The 26,689-nt window shown below is 43.5% G+C and overlaps 1 protein-coding gene across 3 annotated transcripts in view; it reads left to right on the top strand.

The window, feature by feature from the left end:
* KLF7 (Kruppel like factor 7) overlaps nucleotides 1–25,947 on the top strand; it is a 91,938-nt gene extending 65,991 nt beyond the window's left edge. For all 3 annotated transcript variants that reach the window (XM_045480955.1, XM_045480956.1, XM_045480954.1), the window contains exons 3-4: nucleotides 12,293–12,416; nucleotides 19,540–25,947. In XM_045480955.1, coding sequence (XP_045336911.1) covers nucleotides 12,293–12,416; nucleotides 19,540–19,591 — 176 coding nt within the window. In that variant the 3' untranslated portion in view covers nucleotides 19,592–25,947. The remainder of the gene's footprint in view (nucleotides 1–12,292; nucleotides 12,417–19,539) is intronic.
* The last annotated feature ends 742 nt before the right edge of the window (nucleotides 25,948–26,689 follow it).

Genomic DNA, 26,689 nt, shown 5'->3' with positions numbered 1-26,689 from the left:
AAGTAGTTTTGAAGAAGGACTAATAACGTATGCGCATGTTCATCCAGTCAAGTTAGTCGAGGGTCTTTGACTTGTCTTCAGCGTTCTGAGTGTTGGAAACACTAAAGTGAATAAACCTGGTCTGTGTCCATGACGGAACCATTTGGTTTTGTGAGGCCACAGCATGTAAAAAATTATTCAAGCAATATGATAAGACTCTTTGAAAGGAAGTTATGGGACCAAAGAGGAAGGAGCACCCAACTCTATCAGAGTTGGTCTAGAACCACTTCGCACAGGATATGTTCTTTAAAGTACTAATGCCACGTGTTGGGGGAGGCTCTGAGGCATCAGATATGCAGAGGCATGGGTTCTGACCTCAAGGCAGTCAGTCTCCTGGGGGGATAGCATGTCATCAAGACCCCACAAGGGTCTTGCCATCTCTCCAGCCATTCTTGAAATTCCTCCTTATAAACTCGTCCTTGGCCTCAGCTATGACAAACCACTGTCTCTCATTTCTAGCCTTTGCACATGCTGTTCCTTCCCCCTGAGATGCCTACCATAATGTTCTTACAGAGTGTTAGGGCTTCCCTCCTCCACATGTCCATGCACGCACATTTACCAGATATATCAGGCCTCGTGTTGTTGTATGCATCCACGGAGCCTCCCCACCCAGGAACTCCTCTAATGCAGGGACCCTTTGCTTTTACCTTTAATCTCCAGCACTGTCATTGCTCAGTACATAAGAGACCAATAATTAATGTACATTGAATCCACCTTGTCACATTAAAGAGGCTGTATTTTCACCCTCAGTGAATGAGACCAGAAGTCTAGACATTTGACTTTGCCTGCTCACCCGTGGACAGAGATGAGGTATTTCAGAGATAATGTGTGTTAGGGGTTTTGAATCTGGAAGGCGAGGTGGCAACAACTTTTGGGGCTGTTAATTTTTGACGGATCACCAATCTGTTAATTCGCAAGCCTTGTATTGATTCCGTATGATGTGCCTGAGCCTGTGCTAGACGCTACGGATGATGACACAGAAGCAAGTGAGAATCACCTTGCCCCTTTCCTGGACACACATTGGATTCTTCGTCCCATTTATTGAATTGGAGGTGTAAGGCATTCCAATGTTAAAAGCACTTTCTATGTAATGTGGGGAGGGAAAGCAGGGCAAGGAATCAAGACGTAAGAAATTAAATATCTCACAGGACATAGTAAGTAAATAAGTAGCCAAAGAGTGAAAACTCTGACAAGATTTCAGCTCTCTAAGCGGGAGAAATACATTAGGCTGGGGTGACGTGTGGAAGACAGATTAAATTCTGAGTACAGGACATTCTGGTAAGTGGGACAGGCTGGGGAGGGCTACTCAAGGATGATGGAGAGCGAGGGGTTTATATAAGGAGCAAAGGGTAGATTAGGGTAGAAAAGTAAGTGAGATGGTTTTGTGGACGTCTTTTTTGGGTACATAGGCAGTGGTATGTGAAGAGCATCTCTGTCTTAGGTTGTAATTTGTCAAAATAAGACGCTGAGCTTTCCCTTTTGAGTTACCCTTTCCTTATATTTCATATTCAGGTAAGGTACATATTTGGGTTGCCTTAGCTAATGAGGAAATCCAGTCTCTGAAAAACAGTGTTTGATCGTCTTGGAAAAGAGTTATGCAGACAAATGGATGTTTTAAAGCTTGGCTGCTTTAATATTTACTTCTAAAAATCTCTGGAGAATTAGATCCATGCTTGAATAGTAGCTGGTCCAGGGGAGGGCCCATCTCTTTATCATTTCTATGTAAATTATCCAATTTGTGCTTCTTGAGGACTGATAAACTTACCTGGTTTGTTTTTCTTTTTAATTTTAGGGCAAATTGCCATATAAAATAATCATATGCTTGGGTCACTTCTCCACCATCTGCATTTATATAATTAGGGGATAACAATTAATATTAACTTTATCTTAATCAGAACAAATTCAGGATGCTGAAACCAATCATTTGCTAGCTTCTCAAATCCTATCTGAGGTGGGTTTTGGATTGTCTACTCCCATGGGTTTTCTAGACCATCGATGTATTTCTTTTTTTTTTTTAATGTTTTTATTTATTTTTGAGACAGAGAGAGAGCATGAGCAGGGAAGGGGCAGAGAGAGAGGGAGACACAGAATCCGAAGCAGGCTCCAGGCTCTGAGCTGTCAGCACAGAGCCTGACGCGGGGCTCGAACTCACAGACTGTGGAATCATGACCTGAGCCGAAGTCGGACGCTTAACCGACTGAGCCACCCAGGCACCCCGATGTATTTCTTTTCATATTTACCAAATATGTAGCAGAAAGTTAACTTTCATCCTGATAGTAAACGCTTTGGGCTTGTATTTTCCAATTTTTATTTAGTAAAAAATTCAGCGTGCTCAGGGATAATAGATGAGGTATCTTCAACTACTGTGTATGTGCCATTGATGGCTACCATGGGTCCTGGGTCTGATGAGACTTGTTTCAACCTTCCCCCCCCCCACTCCCCACCCACCTATACTGGACCTCCACGCACCCCCTGTTTCCATCACTCCCAGGTATAGTCCTCTCACAATGACCTCAGGCCCCCTCAAATCCTCCCCAGGAAGTGTCCAGTAAGCCTACCTTTCCTCAAAGCTGTGTGCTCCACATTTGTTCTTTTCCTTACTACTACCCTCCGCGCAGAAGAATCAGTTTCTTGCAGTGCTCGCTTGGAGTTGTACACCTGAGTTGCCCACCTCTGCAATGAACTGTACCTTCGGGGGAAGCGTTCCCACCTGGGATTGGCTTGCTTCTGAGGGCGCCCGTCTGCATTTGGAGATGTCACTTTCTGAGTGGCTTGTTGATAACTTTGGATATTAACCAAACTTGGAACATGTGTGGAGCTAAAGTAACATTTCTTTCTCTTCATTCTTAAAATTAGCCTTTTAGAAGTGATTCAGAAACTAGTAGTTTGGTCACGGGGTGGTCTTAGGCTGTGCCTGCATACATCCTCTGCAATATGGCCATCTTCACGTTTGAATGCAAAAACGAAAGATTGGCCATGAGCTTAAAATTCATATTTTTAGGCAATCATGTTCCTATCTAAATACATCAAATCGAATTGTGGGAAATTGGCTTACAGAACAGTACCTTTACTACCAAGTGGAAGAAGTCTCCTATAAATTCATTTTCAGTAAATTTACATGGTGTCATCATCTTCACAGGAAAAAAGATAAATGTTTTAACTTCCGTCTTCAAATTCAGTTTCTGGCTAGCTTTTAACTTTTTGTAACTTTGGCAATCACCAAAATATACTTAAGTTTCCAAATTGACATTAAACTTTCTTTGGCTTTATCTCTAAAAAAGCTGATACAAATAATTTTAAAAAATTAAAACAACAAAGACAAAAAAGAATAAAGCCAAATAAGAAAAAAATGCAAAAAATAAATAAATAAATAAATAAATAAATAAATAAATAACCTCAACGCCAGAAAAGCATGGAGTTTACCTACATAGTCATGCTTATCTGTGTCATGACTTGAGAACATATAACTTTAGGTATGAGTGTTAAAATCTAAATTTTCAAGTGAGTTTACAGTCTTTTGAGAATTACAATAATTCCCATCTTAAGCCTTGTGGGATTTTGTTTTGTTTTGGGGGGGAAGGGTATTAGCCCACTAAAAATATTAGAACACTGCAGACATTTCTCATTAAATAAAGATGCAGTTTGACTTTGAGAATATTACAATACCCCTTGGTCTAGGAGAAACACACTATGGTTTCTGAAACACGCGTATTGGAATCATGGGTTGCACATTGAAAAAACTCCAATTGCCAACAGCTATACTTATTCCAGCCTCTGGGATAGTTGCCAGTTTTCATGACCAACATTTCAAACATTCCTCAAACATTCCTCCAACATTTCAAACCAATTCACCAAGAACCTAACACATCCCTCCCAAAGAAACTTTTTGGTCAAAGTTGAGTCATTAAAAATGGAAGCCGACCCCCAAAGATTTGTTTAATCCTGTGTATTTCCTGGCTGTGCTTTGCAAGGTAAAGTGGGTCTGAGAAGTGATGCTTGGGCTCTAGTTTAAATCTCATGGAGAAGCCCTTGCACCCATAGCCTTCTCTGGCCTCCACGCACCTGCACACTCCCTTCTGATATCCCCCATCATCGTGAGAACATCTTTCACGCGTTTGGGACTTTGTAATCGACCAATCACTTTTATATGGCAAATGCCATCGCATCTTGATAACTAGAAGGGAAGTAGGACAGGTTTTTTTTTTTTCTGTTCCTTCCCTATACAGTTAAAAACAAGTCCCAAAGAAGTTTACTGACTCTACAAGGCCACACTGCTATTAGGCAGCAAAGGTGGTTTTGATGGCTAGTCCTTGTTTTTGATAACAAGTCCATTTTTCTCCAATAGAGCAATGATTCAAGTCTCATCAAGGCATCGAGGCATGGCTACCCTAATGCTTCTACAGAGCCTTAGGGATCCCCTCCTCCACATGTCATTCACACGCATTTATCAAACACACGGGCCTTGTGTTGTTTGTATGCATGCGTGGGGCTTCCCCACATGGGAGTCACCTACTACAGAGACCCTGTGCTTTTCTTTAATCTCCAGCAGTGTCATTGCTCGGTACAGATTGGAGCCAACAATTAATGTAGATTGAATCCAACTTGTCACACGGAAGAGGCTGTATTTTCATCATCCATGAATGAGGCTTTGGTCTAGGTATTTGACCTTGCCTGCTCAGCTGTGGACAGAGATGAGGTGTTTTGGAGATAACGCATGCTAGGGTTCATGGATCTGGAAGGCAAGGTGGTAACAAGCTTTTTTGGACTGAGCGTGGGGAAAAGTTTAGGAAGGCTGAATCCTTATGCTTGAGGTGATGGTGGAGTTTCCACATAGAAAATGTATTTTAAACCAGTGCTGTCTAAAATAGAAAGCAAGCCATATATATAATTTAAACTTTTCCAGTAGCCACCTTTTTTAAAAAGTGAAAAGGAATAGGTAAAATTAATTTTAATAATAGTATTTTACCCCAAACCAATATATCCAAAATACGATCATTTCAACATAAAGTCAATATGGGAAAAATTAATAAGACATATTTTGCATTCTTTTCTAAAACTAAGTCTTTGAAATCCAGTGTGTATTATATATACTTACAGCATATTTAAATCCATATGCTAAATTTTCCACGGTTAAAGCTAAATGTAGTTAGCCCTACCAAAACAAGAGTATATAAATTATGCTTTATCATGGTTCAGCCTTTAACTTTTAATTAAAATTAAATTAGAAGTTCGATTCTTTAAGTCGCCTTAGCCACATTTCAAGGGCTCGTAGCCACATGGGGCTAGTGGCTAGACACCAAGATGTCAGTATTTGTGGGGTTATGTCAGAATTCTTTCTTGCTCCTCTCCACATGCTGAAGTAGGAACCCTGCCTTACGGAGGGTATGGTTTAAATTTTAGGTTATACATTTTAAACAGCCATTTTAAGGTGGTGATCCAGGCTGTAAGGACTTATCCAGACCTCAGCCAGTTATTGTTTTATTAGTTGTTTCATGAACAAAAGAAAAAAAGAGGAAACGTGTGCTCCGTGCAGTGACCGCTGCTTTATGCAAATTGAACCACTCAGGTCCTAGCGCCTTATAGCTCCTGGGTGAGCAAGTAATGGATGAATGAAAAAACCAACATGGAACATGAACAAATGAGTACACATTTTCTTTTATGGTGTGGTTACAAATGCTTTTCAAGTTCTGGAAAAGAAAGCCTTGGTCTCGTTTTCCAACAATCACCTGACTAAAATTCCTTGGAAAAGGAAAATATTGAAGATTCAGCTGGAATCTAAGAGGAACTCTGAGCCAGTTTTCCAAAGCCGAGTTAATAACAGGGTTTTTCTACTTGCTGTTCATATACCCTGAGAAGGGATTGCCAAGCTGGGGAGTGATGTTTACTGCTTACTCTCTTTCCAGTGTTAAGAAAGCTTAGTGACATTTTCTCTCTCGGTGTCTTTATTCCCCAGGTGGCTTAAATTCTCTGGTGCCGCCGAGTGTGATGTGAAAGCAATTGATGGGTCTTTGCTGATTTCCTCTTCATGTACTCAGTGGCAATACAAACCCATTACGAAGTATTCTTCCTCCTTTCCATTTTACTTTTTCATTTCCCGATCTGCAAAATTTCAAGTTCCTAATCCAAATTCTAAGGAGCCTAGGACCTTGACATGCCCAGATAACAGACATCTAGTAACACTTTTTAAAAAGTAAAAAGCGGTAGATAAAATTAGTTTTAACAGAAATCTGGGCGTGTCAAGGTCTTAGTCTCTCCAGGAATTGGATTAGGGACTTGAAAATTTGCAGATCAGGAAATGAATGCAGAAAATTTGCATTAACGATGTTTATTTTCAAGGGACTTTTAACCTGGTATGCAAGATTCTGACATGTTCATATTTTATTCTACGATCTATATCTTAAAGGCAAATTTATGGCGCAATACATTTGACATATCACTTATGCTCTCCCAAACACATATTCAGTGAGAACCTTTACAAATGAGTTCCATAAAATGACGCACTTGGCTTCCCAGAGGGGATGTTGCCCAGGAGACTGTGGTCCCAGGTGTGAGCTGAATATTACAGGGAGATTTTCAGGATATGCCTTTCTTTAGGCTCAGGCAGATAGAGAAGAAGAGTGACCTTTGATGGTGAAGGAATACTTAATCCATTGTAGCTCCATACTTTAGTCCCTGGAGTAGAGGATTAGCCAGCAAACAAACATCTTCTACTCTTAGGCCGGTTCAATGTATAGAAAGACAGGGACTGAAATCACACGGGCTGCCCTGCTCCTCTGGGTGCACTCGGTTCTTTGTTGTAGATCAGGATGTCGTATTCGAATATTCACTGTATTCTACAGGATTGAGCCAGGCCCTGCCTTAGTGCTGTTGGTATCACAGTGAACGAAACAGGTGCCCGCCCAAAACTTACGATCTAGTAGGGAAAGCAGGCAGTAAAACACACAAACAATATGCAATCTAATTTCAAAGCGATTGAGTGGAGAAGGTGACAGAACCTGTTGTTTTATGGAGGACGATGACGGTAGGTCTCTCGGAGGAGGAGACATTGGAGCAGGGACCTGAATGGCATGAGGGAGCATGTATTCCAGGCAGAGGGTTTAGTAAGTGCAAAGGCCCTGAGATGGGGGTAGGAGATGAGATTAAAAAGGGGCCAGATCACGTGGAGTCTATACGGCAGGGCTGCACAGGCTTTTGACTTGGATTCTGAGCATGACAGGAAGCCAGTGCAGCATTTATACTTTAATTTCTTCCTAACCTTGTTTGGGTCAGGAACTTCTTTGGCAGTCTGGTGAAATCTGTAGAAAGTTTCATAGAATGTTTTCAAATGCACAAAGTAAAATCCAGGGGATGTCAGAGAAACCAATTTATGGCAATATAAAGACCAAAATCCCCTATAAACAACCCACCTGCTCTGATTTATATTTTCAAAGGGTTTGTCTGAGTGTTGTAGGGAGAATGGACTGCAGAGACCGAGTATGGAAGCACCAGGACCAATGGGCTGGGAGCCAAGCTGCTTCCATTTATTCTATGGGGCACTGGTCTCTAAAGTAGGGTGTGCAACATAGTCTTTTTGAGCACAGGAAGAAAAATGCGTACCTCCTATTTATATTTAATTTACTCTCATTCTTTTTAGTTTCTATAGTGAATGCATATTTTATAATATCCTAATGTATTAGGACATCAGTAAACTTATATAATTCATGAATAAACCTACTTATATCGGAGATGCATGTTCAAAAGTATTTACGTGCATTGGACCAATCACATTTGATGATCGTGATGTAGAGAGAGTTACTCTGTAAGAAACTAAAAAAAAAAAAAAAAAAAAAAAAAAGCCATACTGGTTTAGCCCACATTCCATCTCAGAGGCCATTCTGTGGGAGAGCATGAATTCTTGCCATGATTCAACCTTGCTAAATGTCAAGTCCTGTTTCTCAAGCATCCTTAGCTCTCCTTAAGAGCCCTTGTATGGCTATAAATGCATTTACACCTGATTAGACCTACTATCACCTCTGAGGGAAGCATGTCTCCTGGGGCTAATTTCCAGATAGGAAAAGTAGATCTTGATATTCCCCCTGCAATTCAGGGGGTTCTGACCGAGTCCTCACTTGTGGCCCTGTGAGCTGTGCAGGCCCTGGCACGCTCCCTCGTCCATCCGGTTTGTAGGCCACCTTCATCCACGTACTCCTTCCAGACCTGGGTCCTCGTGTTTTAAGCCTCTCTCCATCTTCCTGTCTCATAGAGACCCCTCCCGAACATTTGTGATCGCTATTGAGTTGCAGTGAGCTGAGTGGTGGGCATGAGTGCAGGTGCCATACCAGATAGCGTTGGCAAGGGCATGCCATTTTCTGCTTTCTGCCCCGAACTAGTACCTGGAGTGGAGCAGGGGGAGAAAGAGAGTGAAAGAGAGGGCAGGATGAAGGAGATAAGCGGATTTTGCATGAGGTCTGCTCCAGTTACAACTGAACGACCGTTTTTTTCTTTTTTCCTCCCTCCTTACTTTCTTTCTCCTTTCCTCCTTCCCTCTGGCCCCTTTCTCTTCCTTTCTGCCTGTCTTTTAGAAAGAAAGCTATTCTTTTACAAAGAGAGAAAGCCAAGCTTTTTATGAAATGCACAGAAATCTTTAGGTAGGCTGTTCGGATGAAAACTAATGCATCGTGGATTATAGATGGTTTGCTCCCTGCCCCGCCGCCCCAACCCCGAGAGCAAGCAATGGGTGCTGGTGTCCAGGGAGGTGTAATCTTGACCATGCAAAGTACTGACAGAGGGTTTTCACGGCTGTCTTTCAAGTAGACATTGGTTTACAGAAGCCGATATGGAACCCAGAAATGAGGCCAGCCTAACCCCGCTATTTCTGAGCCCTAAATAAAGAAGTCTTATTCCCGATTCTTTAAACGTTTTTTTTGCTCCTCTGATTTCTGAACTCTTCCCTGTATCAGGCACTGCTCCTTCACTTGGTGGAGTTCTTTCTTGGTTATTTTTAAATTTCGCATTATTGAGCATTTGCAGAAATGGCAGCTTGTAGGTAAATGAATCAGACGCTGGAAAAATAGCTTGATGAGACACAATAATATAACTTGGGTAAACTATCAGGGCACAAAGGGACTTGTTTTGGGTGCAAGCAGGAAACTGTGTTAGGTGATACAATTCAAAGCCAAGTCAAACTATCTTCAGTTTCTGTCTGAACACTGGCAAAAGGGACAGTGAAAAGCTACTGGATAGGATAGTTGGTTTGTGCCAGAATTAATTAAAAGTCGACATTATTTTCTAGGAAGTGAATAGATCCTTCATATCATTTGTCAAAATAAAAGGAAACCAAAGTATTTTTAAAAATTCACCAAGAGGAAAACCAAACAGTTTGAAATAATAATTTTTAAAAAAAAATAGCCAAAGACATCCATTTGAACCTCCATTTTCTCTCTGTCCTTCCTGTGTCCTTCAAAATGTGGTTGCTTATGATGGATGGGTTAGTTCGATTGCGGGATTGATTTTGGGGACTGGAAGTCTCTGCTTGGTGCTGTAGAATGTCATGGGATTTCCAGATGCCTTGTTGCATTTGGGATGTGTTTGTTTCCCCTGGGTGCCAGGAAACCCCAGTTTTACTTGCATTTGAGGGCCTTGGGGGTGGAGGGCATTGTGAATCTCTAACACCTTTGGTGCCTCGTTCTGTTTGTTTGTTTGTGCCAGATTTCCTTGAAGTAACAGAGCCTGGTTGGTAATCAATCACATTAAGTGAATGATGCCAACACACCTCTCAAAGAGGGCACACCTCTCCCCAACTAAGGTCTCCAATTTCCCCTTCAGCATTTCACTCGTTCAGAGTAGATCTAGAGAACACGCCACTTTTCTGGTGAATTTTCCATCGATATACGGAGAAAATATTTAGAACTGAAATGCACACTACTTTCCAATATTTAGGTTGCCCAGAGTGATTCCAGGCTCAGCTGTCTGGAGCCTGAGCTCTGAAAGTTTTGGGTGACAGCCGTTAGACAGCTTCTGAGAACACAGGTAAACGTGGGAGGAAGAGAAGTTGAAATTGATTGAATACTTACCTCGTGTCAGGCTTCAGGATATGTGTCTTATATTTGACAACATATTTAAACCTCACAACAAACATGGGAAGCTCAGCCCCATTTGACAGAGAAGGACACTGAGGCATAGGGTCTGTAATTAACTCAGCTTCCAGGTGTGTTAACCCCAAAGTTGACTTGATAGCCCCATTCTGCTACCTTCTCTTCAGCAGGTGCAATTTTCTAAAATTTCGGCTTTAAGGATTCAGAAGGTGAACTTTTAACACTGCTCAGTGATTCTTTTTTTTTTTTTTTTCTGGTTTCCAAAACCGAATGGGTTTCCTCCTGTGCTTCTAGCCTTCCTTCATGTCCTCTTGGTTCCCTTGAAAAGAAATGCCTGTGTTTCTCCTTCCTCTTCTCTATGGGTCTTATAGAGCAGTGGCTCACTGGGGCATCGATTTAATGAAATAAAATTTTCAATCATGTTTGGTTCAATTCTAGGTGATACAAATAAAGAATCGTGAGCACTTTGTAGTCCGGTATAAAGGGAAGGAGAAAGGTGAAAGAAGAAAGTGGGTCAAGTATAGTACCTGGGCAATGTCTCCTTAAGCGCTGCCTAGTGAAGGTCTAGCTATTAAAAATAGAGATATAATGGAGCAGCCATAGGACTACTTTGGCACCTGTGTGTGTATCCTGAAGTTGTGGGTTTGGCAATTTGTAATATTTACCAGTGACGTCAACATCGAGTGTGCTGGGCGCTGTTCTAATTAACATATAATACATATGTGTATTAAGTTATGCTCTTCAAACACTTTGAGGTCCATGCTGTTATTATCTCTAGAAAGACAGAGGCGCAGACAAGTTTCTTAACTTGCCCCCAGTTAGACAGTTAGGGGCAGCATTGAAAGCTGAACCCTGGAAGGTTGACCTCAGAGCTCATGACCACTGTGCTAACCCACCTGTCAGTTATGAGGGCTCGGTAACTCTCATGATTTCATCGTGTTGTAAAGATTATTTCTTCTTCTTCTTCTTCTTCTTCTTCTTCTTCTTCTTCTTCTTCTTTAGTGTTTTATTTATTTTTGAGAGAGAGAGAGCATGAGCAGGGGAGGGGCAGAGAGAGAGAGAGAGAGGGAGAGGGAGAGGGAGACACAGAATCCAAAGCAGGCTCCAGGCTCTGAGCTGTCAGCACAGAGCCCGATGCAGGGCTCGAACCCATGGACCGTGAGATCATGACCTGAGCCGAAGTCAGACGCTTCACCGACTGAGCCACCCAGGTGCCCCAAGATTATTTTTCTTCGTAATCAGAACCAGCCCACCATTCAGTTGGAAGGGTAAATATTTGCCATGTTTGGTGACAGACGTTGATGGGTTAAAAGAAAAGGTCTAGGGAAAAATCGTGTCTTTCTCTTGCATATCCCTCCATCTGTATTTACTGTGCGAAAAGGTCACTTGAGCACAAGAGCTCGAATTTCGTACTTAGAAGCAGCTTCACTGTGGCTAAAACCTTGCTCTACAAATTGGCTTTAAAAATATTTTGTAATACTCTGTATCTCTCTCTACTATGAAAGCTCTGGGACCATTAAGTTATGGCCTCCTTAAAGAGGACTTTGTGACTGTATTTTACATAAATGGCAGGAATCGTCAAGGGATTTCTGTTTTACTCTCAAACTATAGCCCTTTCTCCTGACTGTCCATCCACTCCCATTTACTGGAAGGCACAGTGGTTCTGGGAGACCTGAGCTGTTTGCCTTGTCAGTCAGGTCCCTGGCTCCAGTTTGTGGTAGGAGGGAAGAGGAGGGAGAAAGCTAAAAAGGCTGAAATGGTAAATTACTGTAGGTACTGGAGAAAAATAGAATTAGAAGCATTTGCGGTTTGGACGAAAATAGCGCATTTCCTTTCTGCTTGGACAGTGGGGGTCAAAGTGCTCCAGGGAATAGAAAATAAATAAAAATTGATCCCTCACCAGTTGAAGGAAACGCTCTGACTCTGTGAACTGAAATGACAGCTCCAGATTAGAGGCTCCTGTGAGACCACTTTTGAAGGTTAAAAACAACAACAGCAACAGCAACAACACCACACCAGGAGACTAAAGAAAATGTGACACAGCGTATTAGGCAATGTAGTCTTTCGAGAATGATTTCTACGGTCCTTTCTCAAGACGGTGGCTAGAGAGCAGGACCTGATCAGGTATGTGGCCATTTTGTTCCCGTTGTTGACCATGGTCGTTCCGTCTCTTCTTGCAGGTGAGAAGCCTTATAAGTGCTCATGGGAAGGGTGTGAATGGCGTTTTGCACGAAGCGATGAGCTCACGAGGCACTACAGGAAACACACAGGTGCAAAGCCCTTTAAATGCAACCACTGCGACAGGTAAAGAAACGAGGAAGCTTCCGGGATGGGGAGGGGAGAAGGTGAGGTGGGTTGGGGGTGGACTGCCCATATGCTTCTGGGGTTATCCCAAGCCTCTGTCCCAGAGACTCAGGCCTGGGAATGCCTTTTACTTGGCCACTGAGAAAACCGAGGAGGTAAGGGTGCCTTTCAGGGTAAAATCAAGAGATGATATGGACTCGTGGTCCGGTAACATGGGTAATTAGTGAATGCCAGCTTTGGGGCAGGAATCACGTTCGTCACTGAATGGCAATAAGACACAGTTCCTACCCTCAAGGAGATGATGTGGCAGATGATATTCCTGTAATATGAAAAGTAATAAGCTAGAGAATGGTCACCTGTAGCTGCTCCTTCTGATCTTTTTATTAGCATCAATACCAGTTTTCCTCACGCTTAATAACATGAAAGAATAGAAAGCCTGCTGAACGGAAGGAAGGTTACTCATAAGGCTCTCCTCTGAAGCGTTAGTAGAAATGAATTTACTGGAGAGAGTCCCCGCTCTTTGGGGGCCTGAATCACTCGTTCTCCTTTGAAAATAGGGACTAAAGTCTAAAAGATGGCGAGGCTTTGAGAACTTATCCTATAATTCAGTTTCAAACCTTCAGCATTTGATAGTGGAAGAAAGAGCACGTAGCAACAGATACTTCACAAGTAATAGTATCTGACAGCCTTGGCATTATCAACCAATAAACCCCAAAATGGAGACTCTGCAGGCCAAGGTGAAGGCAGGATTAGGTTTAGACATAATCAAATAATGGGCTTGCATCTGAGCATGTTATCCTTCTAATCCTATTTCTGTGTTTAAAAGGAAGCTTAAGAAAATTAACCATCTTTTTAATGCAATACTAAAGGTCTCAGTTATGATGAGAAAAATGCTCCTAATACGATAAAAGCCCTGAAAGCCTCAGGGTTCCCCAGCCCGCAGGATGTCCGTAGAGGCCTGGCTCTCCGTGGGAGGAAATGCGATCGCTTTCACATCCTGCCTCCCCGCGCCTGTGCTGGCACCTCCCCGCACCAGGCCTTCCTCTGGAGTCGTGTGTGTGTGTGTGTGTGTGTGCGTGTGCGTGCGCGCGCGCGCATGCGTGTGTGTTTGGAGAGCAGAGCAGTAGTAGCCAGGTCTCATGGGTGGCCGGTTGGCTTGGTGCTCCTTTAAGATGCTTGTAAAGGAGCATTCATGTTTTTCCTCCTTTTTTTCCTTCTTCCTGAAGAGGCTATTTTCCTCTTATCTTCATTCTTTAAGCACTAAATAAAGCCCCCATGCCTCCTGGAGCCCAGAGATAACCTCCCACCCCAGGGCCGGCCGAGGAAGTCCACTTTACGAAGCTATTGTCCTTCATTCCCTTGGAGTTCTCTTCTGCTCCCCAAGAACAGAACCTGATTTTTAATTTCTATCCCTTACCGCCAAGGCCTCCTGAATTTAGGTGCATCGGCTGCTTTTCTACAGATTATACTTCAGTAATGTTTCTCACTTGACATCTTCCCTCAACTGCCATCTAAGTTCATTTCTCTCTAGTCCTGGCTGCTAATAAAGAAGCTGCATAGCGTGTGGCTCTTTGCCCACAGTTCTCTGAGGGAGAGGATTATATCAACTGGGATGAAGATGAATCCTATGTGAGCTGTCCAAGTGTGTGGTAGCAGGCATACACAAAAGACGCCCATCCCTGAAGAGTGGTGTGGCCGTGGCTCAGATTGTGCACTGTGGACTGCATTCATCCTTAGAAATGGACGAACAATTCTTATTGGGAAATGGCCAGAGTTAGTATTCCTCTCTTCAGATCAACTGACTTCTTAAGAAATTTACAGCTGTCCAGCAGTCGACATGCTAGGACTAAATCTGACCGTTTGTATGATTTCTGTGGAGAGATAACTTCAAGCCCACTGGGTATTTCAGTGAAGGAGATGTCAGAGATGGGTAATTTGGTTAGTCTTTTGCTTTATTGTCTTCTCCAAAATATATGCTTTCTGGAGCTAGAAATTCACTGGGCAGATGGTACAAGTTCTGTGACACAGTATTTGGGGGAGATTGCGATTTGGGAGAGGTCTGGGTCAAAGTCCCGCGGCATTGGCCAATAGTGCATTCTCAACAATGTCCGGAATAAGGGGTTGGATTCTCATTTAGTGTCTCACGACAGGCAGCACCTTATGTTTCAATGGTGGCGATTGTGCTAAGAATAGAGCAGGTCTGGGAGGTGGCATTGGGGGATTGGAGTCGTCCCAAAGCAGATGAAAGGCAAGCCTGGTATGACTGGGGAGCAGGCATTCCTAAAGGACTTTTACCTTCAGAAAAGAGGGCATCTGTAGCCCTTAGCAGGACTGTGAGTCCCGCTGGTACCACAGCGTGGATAAGTGTAAGAAACCTCCCTCTTGCTTCTTGTAATTTGAGAAAGCAGACCACTCCATAGGCTAAGCTTGGAATGGGACTTCCTGTCTGCAAAGCGTGTACCAAGTCTAATTTAGACTTTTATTTTGCCGATTGGGGAAGTTGAAAAAATAAATGAGTTTTTCTTTGTGTATTTGCTTTGCGTACATTTAAAATTACCAGATGCCACAAAAATGTCTGCATCTCTGGCTTTGTCCGGAAAAATCAGAAGATCCGGTCACGCTGGGCTCGCATTCCCGTGTGGCCAGAATTCTCTGGAGCTAAACAGTCGTCACTACGCATTCTTGGTGGCCACGTGCTCACTACTCTCTCACCGTTCCCACCACACCCCGTGTCTCCCAGTGTGAAGCCAGACCACCAGTTGCCATGCATTCTTGCTTGCTCCGTTGTCTCCTCTTAGAGAAGAGCAGGGTTGCTTCATAGCCATGCCTTATCACAAGTACAATCAGATAGTCAGTCCTTGGCCCATTGCACCTGTTCACTTTATCTGCCCGGCCCCTGAAGACTTTGGGTTTTGTGACCTCTGGCTTTAGGTGTGGGTTGGGGGAGAAAGCCGTGAGCCTCTGCCACTTCCTTGCCATCAGACTGAACAGGATAGCCCGTGGAGTGACCACTTGCTAGAGGGATGAGTCTTGTGTCTCAGCCCATGCGGCACGAGGCTGCTGGTGCTGGTAAACAGGGCTCTGTTTCCATGAGCCGTGATATATAGGCCATTGTTCTGCCAACTCAGCATAGTTATAACTCAGGGAGACTGCTATCAGGACAGTACCTTCGAGATCCTGGGCAGTGGAGAGGAAACATTGTGATCTTTGCGTCAACCCACTTATAGGTGGCAACAAATACCAACCCATCTCTAGCCCCTTTGGTGCCTTAGAGGGTTGCCGTTGACTTCATGCCCTCATGACTTTACTGTGCCTTTTTCATAAGCAGGCAAAATGACAAGAGTGGTTTGACTAATCCTCTGTAATGAACAAATTTCAATCATTAAGGACCTTCTTATTTAAGGTCATCTGACTGCTGTATAGTCATAAATACCCTCTGGGGGTATATTACCCTTAGAATCATTTGATTCTGCATTTCTAGATGGCGAGTTTATGCATTACCTTTTTCTATTCCTGTGTGGCTCTCAGTAAGTATAAATTAATAAATATAAATTAATCACGACTAAGTATCTTGCTGGTATATTGAATTTAAATACAACCCCAATGGTGAGGGACCTCGTCTGAATTCTAAGCACCATACACTTACAAGAATTTGCACATATAATGAGGCTGGTTCGATTCAGGAAGAGTGCAGTTACATTTCATATCACGTGAAACACTTGGTTTGTTTTTTCACTTTTCTTTTTCCCTGAAAGATCTCGAAGCGTAAAGATAGATGCTTGCGCATATATCGCTGGATGCCCAGCACATAGTAGTAGGCAATTGGTAAAGGCAGAATAAAAATCTGAACGTGTGCATCACTGAGGGGTTACTTCAGATGAAGCTCCGTATCAAGATTACCATTTTCCCTTAGGTTCGTAGGATATAGAAAGGAAAGAGGGTCCGTCCACAGGCCAAGACCTGTCTTTGACCGCCACCATCTCCAATCCCCGTGTTCCTCTTTCAGACAGCCAGCGCTTTCCTGGTGCCCACTTTACTGCTTTCTCACAGGTGCTCACCACTCAGGCCTGACCGCATGCGCTTCTGGATTCATTTTCTAGTTGCTGCCATTGCCAATTGCCACAAATTTAGTATCATCTTTATTTAACTTTATAAGTGCATTTTCTCATAGGCACCCTCTTATGGGTAACCTTCCGTGGGTTAGAAGGTGACACTGGGCTACAACCAAGCTGTCAGCAGGGCTGCATTTTTTTGCTAGAAGCTCTGGGGAGACTTCATCTCCTCATCTTTTCCAGCTTCTGGGGGTGGCGGCCCATATTTCTTCCCTACTCACTCGTCCCCTCCTCGTCCAAGCTGTTGAGTTCTTGTCCGCTGCCATCTCTCTGTCTTCTCTTTCAATTCCCTCTTGCATTTTTGAAGATATCCGGGATGGCATTGGCCCTACCCAGATAATCCGGAATAATCTCCCTATTTTAGAATCAGCTGATCAGCAAATTAATTCCATCCACAATCTCAATTCCCCTTTGCCACATAACCTACCATGTTTACAGTTTCTAGGGATTCAGTGTAGACATTTGGTGGGGGGCAAACCCATTACTCTTCTTGCTACAAACTCCTCAAATTGACAGCTCAGCTTTCCCTTCTTCTCAGTCTAAAGAGCAGGTGTGGCTAGAGCATGGGCTCTGGAGTCACACTACTTGGGTTCAAATTTTGGCTTTGCCTCCTTCTGATGACTATCTCAGCTGGTGGAGGAGATAAGAATGGCGTCTTCTTTATAGAGTCCTTATTGAGGATGTTAACTTTTTAAAAAATGCCTACAAAAAGAACTTCCCAACTTAGATCCTCTTTCCCTAGGCTGTTGGGATGAAAGAAGGAAGGAAGGAGGAAGGGAAGAAAGGAGGACGGGAGGGAGGGGGGAGGGAGGGAAGAAAGAGAACAGGCAGGCAGTGGTCAACACTGAGTATGCCCTCAGGATAAGACAAAGTCATGGAAGTTAACTGCTGAATTCCCTATAGGCTGTATTGCTTATCTGTATACCAGTAACATCAAGCACTTACTTTTAAAGAATATTTATCCCTATTTTATAGTAAGTTAAGTCCCCTTTAGATGGCACTCTAAGGGATTATCCAAATATCTCGCTCATATTAAATTAGGGCTTGAAAGAAGTGGGTGTGATTAGAATTAGAATTATTATTATTCAGTACATTATTGGATTCGAGTATTTTCTACTGCACTTTTCCCATTTTTACATGTTTTCTATTTTGGCCTTTGTTCTGTTTTGCTTCATTTCCTTGGTGTTATATCCTGCATGTGTACCTATTTAAGAAATCAACACAGAGTGGGTAGAGTGGGTTCACTCAACACAGGAGGTAGGGTGGGTTTTTTGTTTGTTTGTTTGTTTGTTTGTTCGAAGAATGAACAAACACTGGGAAATCCTGCCCCAAACAGGAAATCTTGCTAACCTGATCAGGGCAGCTTGCTAACATCCTAACAAGAATGTTGGACTGTGAGCATGTTTTGGGCCTCAGGAGAGCCTGGGAATATTCTCACAGGTAAGAGAGTGGCCAGTTTCAAGAGAAGAATCCAGAGGGAGAGCACACACTCAGAGCTAAGAATGATTGCTGTCTTGGGTGCTGACTGTACTGAGATTCTAGCCAGAACCTTAGATTGATTGTAGGCTGCAGGCATATGGAAATGCCCACTCTGTTAGGTACATGATACAGAAACCTGACTCAGACTGGTGTTAGCTTCTAAGGGGATTTTGTAGCTCAACAGACTAAGAAGACCAAAGTTAGATTGGTCTTTAGGTTTGGCTGGATCCAGGGTCTCAGATGTGGTCATCAGGACTCTTTCTCTCTCTTTCTCTTCTCCTGCCCATTTTTCCCCATTGACTTCATTCTTAAGCAGGCTGTTTCCCACGTGGCCAAATGGACACCAGCAGCTCCAGCTTCAATCTTAGTAGCTCAGCAGCCCGAGTGGGAAAAGAGCTTCTGTCTTCCAATTGTTTCAGCAAGCGTTCCAGGACTGGCTCTCATGAATCTTCGTGGGTCACGTGACTGTCGGCCCACTGTGGCTGTAACTTTAGCCTTAGGAGGAGGGTCAGCCCCGTACTCCTGGGAGTGCAGAAGCGTGGCTAGCCAAGAGAAGATAAAGTTGCTGGGACCAGAGGAAAGGGGGAGGAGTGAAGATGACCACTGTGCCGGATCTGAGCCTGAGGAGGGCACTCAGTGGTGGACCTCAGGCAACAAGAAACCGGGCATTCGAAAGAGTGGGCATTTGAAAGAGTGGGCTTGCCGATCTACCTAGGTTCTAATCCCAAGTCTGCCGCTCGCTAGCTACAGGACCCTTGCCTCAGTTTCCTTACCACACACACACACACACACACACACACAAGAGGTGTGAACACTTACCATGGAAGGTTGCTGAGAATGTTACTGGATAATACTGGGGAAATACCAAGCACATGCCTGGGTGTTTTCTCATTCTCAATAAATGTGAGCTCACTTCTCCATTCTTGTTCTTGACTTACTATGTAATAGAGTGTCTGTACAGACCCGTAGGTATCACAGGCAGCATTTCTGTGCTTTCGCTGTAAAGCTCAAGACTAAAATCTGGGCGTTGAACTGTTAGAGTTCCACCATTCAATGACACAAGCTAATCGCTTTCTGCCGTACTACGGGCAGCATACGGGCATGTCCCGTGTTTCCGAAGCACTTTCTCGTTAGTTTCTTCTTTAATAATGACAACTATGATAATAGTTAACATTCATTGACATCTTCCTATGTGCCAGTTAATATTCTAAGCACTTTGCATAGATCATCTCATTTAATCCCCCAAACCAACCTGTGAGGTAAGTACTATAATTATCGCCATTTTACTGAGGAAGAATTAAGGCCCAGGGAGGTTAACATGCTCAGAGTCACTCACACAAAGAGTAGAAGAGCTGGGATTTGAATCCACGCAGTCTGACCTCGAGCTCACCTTCCCTACACACTGCCTTATTTCTCGATACGTATGTACCTGGTCCCTTTAAGGTAGGGCTAATCGTTTTCTAAGGGGTGCTGGAAGTTGGGTTTGTTACCTGGACCCCTCTTATATCCTTATTGTTGTTTATATTTCCTAGGTGTTTTTCCAGGTCTGACCATCTTGCCCTCCATATGAAGAGACATATCTAAAAACCCTAAAGGCCAGAGTTGCCATGGCGTCGGCCGTTGTCTAAAGGAAATGCCGTGAGGCAGGGGGCTGGACTTCAGGCGGGGAGCCATTGCCTCGCAGAAGAAAGTTCTCACGTATAAACCTCTGTGTACACACGCACACACACACACACACACACACACACACACAGACACGCACTCACATAGACCCACACACACGCACTGTCATGCACTCAGCTATATTTAAAATATATACGTCTATTCTTTATGCCTTGCCCTTGCCAGATGGTGGAAGACGAAGAAGAAGGAAACCAGGTGAACTCAGCAAGGCAGACTGGCTGCTTACTTCAGCACTATTGGAATTATTTCCCGCTGTTGCCAATGGAAATCAAAGAAAATGGATGTGACGTCTCTGCAGGTGGACGGCAGTAAGAGGGGCTTATTTAACTTGCTTCTCAGTGCAACTTGATAGGAGAATACAACGTCTTAAAGTTGCATATGTGTAGCACTGATGTTTCTTTTTAAATAGTTGGGGGAAAATGACCTAGAAAACCAAATTGCAGTTTGGTAGCCAAAATTAACTCTTGGTTTATTTGTCCTTTGTGTGTGAAAAGTCCTACTATTCCGTGCGTCCGACTTCCTCACAGAACTGTTGATCGGTTTTGGTTCTTCTTAGTACTATTGAGATCTTTCGAGTCAATACCAACGGCCTTAGCGGCGGCAGACTCTGGAATAACACCTTACACCTTTCTGGCCTGCATTTCTCTAGACTTCACTCTCAAGGGAGGAGTTTTCTTTTCTTACTTTTTGACTCTTGCACACCATATGCACTAGGGATTCTGGAAACTTCTAGCATGACTGCAAAGTGGCCAAGAGAATAAAGTCCTTGATGATAAATCACAGTATATCCCTTGAGCCTCACCTTATTGCCAGTGCTAGATTTTTTCTTTTTAATCTCTCTGTTTTTGCTAACGAAAACTTGAAAAAGCTTATTTGGAAGCTTAAATGTTTTATCTTTTCTCCATGGACTAAACCTCTCCAGGACTCTCTCGGCACCTGGATGTCCAGCTCTCGAAGCAGCCAATCAGATGGGACATCACAGTTCTCTCATCCCCCTTGAGGCATCATGACCTCAGCTCATAGTGACCAACCCCGTGCTGTGTGTCATTGCCACCTTAGAACCACTTTCAGCATAGATGTCGCTAGTCTCAAAGGGCAGCTGCATATTTAACCTAACTCTGGGTTCTGACCTGACAAAAAGCCAAAAATATCACTCTTTCCAGGAGTGGGGAGAACTGAGGATGCCTCCCGAGTCTAGTGGCTTCAGAAAACATCATCCTATCTTCCTCTCTCATACCCACTGAGCTCATATTCCCCCACTTGTTAAAACACACAATTCGAAATGCCATTGTGGGAACGAAGGGTGGACGTTTAAGGAAAGGGTCGAGAAGTTTCTCTCATGGTCTGTCTGAAAGGAGAGACATATTTCTAATTCTTTTTGGCTAGACCCCCCATGACTCGTGACCTAGAGCACCCAGGATCAACAGAGGCCTCACACGTACTCTGCAAGCTGACTCCAAGGGGGCATACATTCCTCATTTTCAGCCCACACACATCCAATATCGGTCTCTATCTACCCGCATTCTTAGCTAGCTGGCCCTGGCCTCAACTCCAAAGACTGCCTTTAGGACCATTAAATGGCCTATGCAAGCAAGCGGGGTGGTTATTAGGACAGATTGTATATTTTGTATATTCTGGGACCATCCCTTCAAGACACGTCTAAAAAAAAAAAACAAAAATGGCGTTTGGTCCGCACATGGTTGCTGCTCCCTCATACCAGCTGGCTCCCCTTCTGCCCTCCTTTGACTGTTTGACTCATTGACTGTTAAAATGCCGCCCCATATCTATTTGGGATGCAACACTGAAGTCTTTAAAAGGAAATAATAATCTAAGCAACACAAATACATTTCTGACAGCAACCTTCAAGATCCTTGGCATTTGGTTTCTCAGCTTTCTGCAACCTTTGATTTCACTGAGGTGTTGAAACTATTCGTCTAAGGGTAAAGGAGCCTCCTTATCACAAATGCTATAACTGCCAGTTGGACACTTGGGCGTTCTGAGGTCTGGCCCTTAAAGTTTTCTTTCTCTTTTTCGTTTTTTTTCGATGTAGACCAAAAAACAAAACAACAGCAACAACAGCAACAACAACAAAAACCAACAACAGCAACAACAACAACAGCAAAGAAAAGAAAAAGAAAAACCACCCTAAAACACACACACACACACACACACATAAAATAAAATCTGCCCATTTGCCGGAGGCAATTCTGTATATGTTAGTTGGAGGGTATTTAAAAAAAAAAAAAAAAATCAGTTTTATTCCAAAGATTTAAAACTAGACATGACTTAGAAACATTTTCTGGAGCACTGCTTGCTGACAATCTTATAGTCCTCTACTGCATTTGAGTGCATTTTGTGGCCAGTCCATCAGGGCGTATCATGGGATTCTATTTGAATGTGTGGTGCATCCTTTCTGGATGAAGGATGTGTGAGGGACCCTTAAACCTCAGCTGTATTAAACTGTAGCGCCTCCAATCAGTGCACTAGATGAAACTTTAGACACCCCAGATTTTGTTGGTTCGTTGATTTCCCTTTCTATAGCAGCCTCCAGCATGAATGCACGCACAGACCAGTGATGGCATTAGCCGTGGCTGCCACGATTTACAAATGTTCTCTCCCCTGCTGGAGCTGCTCTTGCCTCTCGAAATGCTATTATTAAGGGTTTATAATACTGAATTTAATTTTTGAACTGACCAATGCAAGGCTCTATTAAAAAGAAAGTTTAAAAAAAAAAGAACGCAAAAGAGTAATCATTGCTTGTTTGCTCCCTGTTGTCATCTGTGGTCTTGAAAAGTTCTCATTTGAATGTGGCGGAACAAAGGCCCTTTTGGTCCTCATCAGTGTCTGAAATGTTCAGTAATTCCTCTCTCTTTTGTATCAGTGAGGTCCTTTGTAATCTGCTCCTGACCTTGGTCGGAGCAGGGCGCGCTGAACCACGATGGTGAGGCTTACTTGCTTCAGAGTCCTTTGTGGGCTGTGAGAATTGGCCTGAAATTCGGTGGGTGCTAAGTGTATGGCTTTGAAACTGTTCTTCTCTAGCCTGGTTGACACCTGTGATCGGTGACCTAGCCACAAAAGCGAGGGTAACACCCCATCATTTTGGAAACGGATTCGTGATAAGATGTCCATCGTCTCTGAAATGGCAGAGATGGTTGGTAAGAGCCTGTGAGCGGGAGCAGGCTTTCCAGGAAATAACCATCTGAAGATGCTTTGCCCCCCAAGAGGACAGGTTATTTAAAACCGTGCTTTAATGGACATTTAAAACACATTAAACCACTTTCTCATTTAAATCGTTACCTCCTGACATTCCCGGGGATCCCAAATTTGGAAGGAAAAACCTGGCATGGTGTTTCCTGCGGTTGTCCTCTCGAGCACATTTTATCCAGGGTTCAGAGCTGGATGTTCAGAGGAAGAGTGTTTCTAAGCCATTGACCATTTCCTTTCTTTCAAGTTGTGCTTCTGAATCCTCCTGCCACATGGCTGTGAGTCAAAGATGTGGAAACGTGAAATTATCATGCTTCTCCTAGCTACTGGCCTCCTGCCCCACTAACAGTTAATTGGCCCAGCCTAAAGCCTGGTGGTGATGAGTCCTATGTCCAGAAAAAGAAATGTTCAGATTCCATGACAAAGCTGCATTTTATAAAAATATCGGAAACCCCAAAATGAACTCATGCTGGCCATTTCCTCCTCCTCTCTATGTGCTTTCCCTTGCAAAGCCCTTCAGACACCCCATCTCCTCCCTTCCTGTGCCTCTTGTGCCCTTTTTACATCTTTGATTGCCTGATTATAACAGGGTAAAAAGACAGCCAACCTCACGCATGATTAGCAGAACTGATTCCTATCTTTAAAAAAAAATCTTCTTTGAATCCAGAAGCCAGAGAAGATTTTTTTAAGGACTTTCCTTTGGGATAAGCTTCCAGATTAGCCATGTCTATTTGCATCAAAAGGGGAAATAAATGGGACTTTCAGGGCAGCTCACCTAGTGCATTCAGAACATTCCGCCCATAGCCCCTATGCCTGAATTGTATGGCAAAGTCAAAAGGAATGAACTCAAATGGCAAGAACAACCACCTCTAGTGATCAGTTTCATTGGTTCAAAATGACTTCCGCCATGGAAGTCGCTTCATAAAATATAAACTACAGTGCAGAGTACTTTTGTCTTGTCTTTTGCACAAGTTGGTTTTAGGAGAAGGAAGAAGGTAGGGAAAGTCAGAGAGATGCGACGTATTTAACTGCAAAAATCAGGTTTGTCGTTTCTTTCTTTTTAAAAGATCTCATGAGGGCCAGCGTTTCTGGCCATAATTTTGCACCCAGATCTTTGCCAAAGTGAAAATTCGTCAAGCAGAGCCTGTTTGAAATGTACATGTGGAAGCTTTCCCTGGCATCTTCCGGAAGTGGCCACCTGCCAAGTGTTGGGTGGGGGGGGGGGGGCGGTGGTCGTGGGAGGGTAGGGGCTGGAGGAGAGAATTCGAATTCTGAGTTTGGGTTAAATTTCGGGAAACATGGTGATCTCTCAGTTTGGAAACTAGAGGGGCTGGCCTGAGCATACACCAATGCCTCTTTGACGGCCTCCTTTCCTCAGTGAGGATCTTCGGGAATACTTGAGATGGAATAACAAAAATGCGTCCAAGGAAACAAAAACTGCTTGTAAACATGAGATCCCCTGACTAATGGCCTGAGGCTTCAGGGTTTTCTCTTGCTTTTAACACTCTTAACCCCCCCTCTGTTGGTTCCTGATAAATAGATCCCGGAAAAGGGGGGGGGGGGAAATAAAGCTGCAATTCACTTTTCTTCTGAGCGCCCTTCCAATATAGTACTGTATTCTTCAGGTGTTTTGCATTTACGTTTTTAAGTCCTCGGGAAACAGGTGTCAAAAATGGAGAGCGAAATCCTAGGCGGTCACTTCACTAATATCCCCAACCAGATACTCTTTTCAAACAGGGCTCCCTCTCAGCGGTCATGAGGGAAGGGTGATACGTTCTTTGTTGGGGACTGTTTATACAATTTTTTTCAACTGTAAGCTTTGGAATCGTAAACTGCTTTGACTCCAGCTTCTGTCTACTGCCATAAAACGGACCCCACGTCAGAATAATGAGGGTGGTATGTGTGCCCACGCCTAGACGGGCGTGCAGATGTACCTATTGTACCTTCGCAGAAGGAAAACAGGCTACTGACGTTTAAGAGGAGTAGCCACCAGTGCCTAATATCTTTTGGGGGGGACGGATGCTTATAATGCCAGTATATTGAAACCACACTGGGAGCTCCACGTGGAGGGGAGGGGCGGCGGGTGGGGAGAGGGGACATTTTAATCCTAGGCCTTGGGACCGGAGGCAGAATGATTTCTGCAAATCTAGGTTCCGAAAGGCTTTGGGGCTCATTGGCTGGTTCTCAACCATTTTCTTTCCTTTCCTTTTCTTTTTTCTTTCTTTCTTTCTTTCTTTCTTTCTTTCTTTCTTTCTTTCTTTCTTTCTTCTTTCTTTCTTTTTTTTCCAGCATGCATTTCCTATCTAAACCCAGACCTGATTTAATTTCCTTATCTTTCACTTCTGCTTCATTCCAGGGAGGAAAAATACACCTATTATGGCCAAGATCTCCTTGCTAACACAGAGGCAAAAATAAATGTTGAATGTTTTTGCAGCCTGCCCTTCCTTTCCATGAATCACCCCAAACTCCTTCTCTCTCATCGCCCTGTCCCCATACCCAGCACACAACTTCCCGACCACCACCACTTTTCTTTCAAATCTCTATTATCCTCTTAACAGTTGCTTGAAGAAATTTATTTTTGCACTATACATTTTCTTTTTGCCAGATGTGTCTAACAAGTGTGTTAGGAGAGACCTACTCCCAGCCCCCTCCCCTCCCCCGCCTCCCCCCAGGTCACATTCTCTCAGGCCTTCTCTGGTATTTATAATATATCACAGAAGTACCCAGTCTTATAGCCCTCGGTTATGCCTTTTTTTGACATTTTATTTTTTTTAAGCTTTTTATATATATATATAAATATATTACTTTGTCAAGTTTTTTTGCTGTACAAAAGTCTTAAGATTTAAAACTATTATTTGTATTATATGATGGTGGTATGTTAATGTTACAAAATTATTAATGAAGAAAAAATTTATTTTTGTTACTGGTCTGTTTCATAATTCTTTTTTAAATTGGTATATTGTAAGATATCTATGCAAAAAATGTTATGTGACGCATTTTTATTTAAGAATGTAATATGTGTAATAAACAGTAGAATGTGTTTGGCCTTGGAATGCCTTACTGTAGTTCTCCTTAGCTCATTTCGTCGGGAAGAAGGAAATCCTCAAAGGGACCCAAATGGGCCCTTATACACCTCACGAGAGTTTTCTTTCTCAGAGAGAGAAAGGGAAGGCGAGATTATATTAGGTCATTTGTCTTTGTTTGGGAGGCTGTTGGTCGTGTGTGTGTGTGTGTGTGTGTGTGTGTGTGCGCGTGTGTGTGTGTGTGTGTTTTATGGTTTCACCGAGGTAGCTCAGTGCCCAATAAGAAGGAACTCTGAAAACCGTTTCTCTGAGAGGAGGGGAACAAACGGTTGGAGGTTATGAAAAGCAATATCTCAGAACGAGGTGGGTTACGGGATGTTATTTGTTTGGAAGGGGGGGTAGGAGAGGCTTATTGAAAGCAGTTTGTTTGGTGAGAGAAGGCGAGAGTTTATTCCGGGGCGGCGTGAAATAGGAGCCTATTTGGAAAGGCTACCCGGAAGCAGTTTGTGGAGGAGGGAAAAGAGGCAGAGGTCAGAGGGAATAACTGAGGTGAGGGTTGGGGGGAGTCGACGCCCAGGAGAGAGTTGGGAACAAAGTGGGGAAGAGGTGGCTAACCAGAGGTGGCCAGACAGGGCGGGGAGGGAGATGCAAATATAAGCAGCCTCAAACATGGAGGAGAGGGGGGGTGGGGGGGGGTGAAAGGCCTCGGGAAATTCTTCAGAGCTGAAAAGAACACTCACTAAAATCTTGTCTCCCACGCCCGACCTCCAGG

Source organism: Leopardus geoffroyi, chromosome C1, assembly GCF_018350155.1.
Source record: "Leopardus geoffroyi isolate Oge1 chromosome C1, O.geoffroyi_Oge1_pat1.0, whole genome shotgun sequence".
Taxonomy (NCBI): Eukaryota; Metazoa; Chordata; class Mammalia; order Carnivora; family Felidae; genus Leopardus; species Leopardus geoffroyi.
The sequence above is the reverse complement of the archived record's forward strand: the minus strand, read 5'-3'. Positions and strand labels throughout refer to the sequence as shown.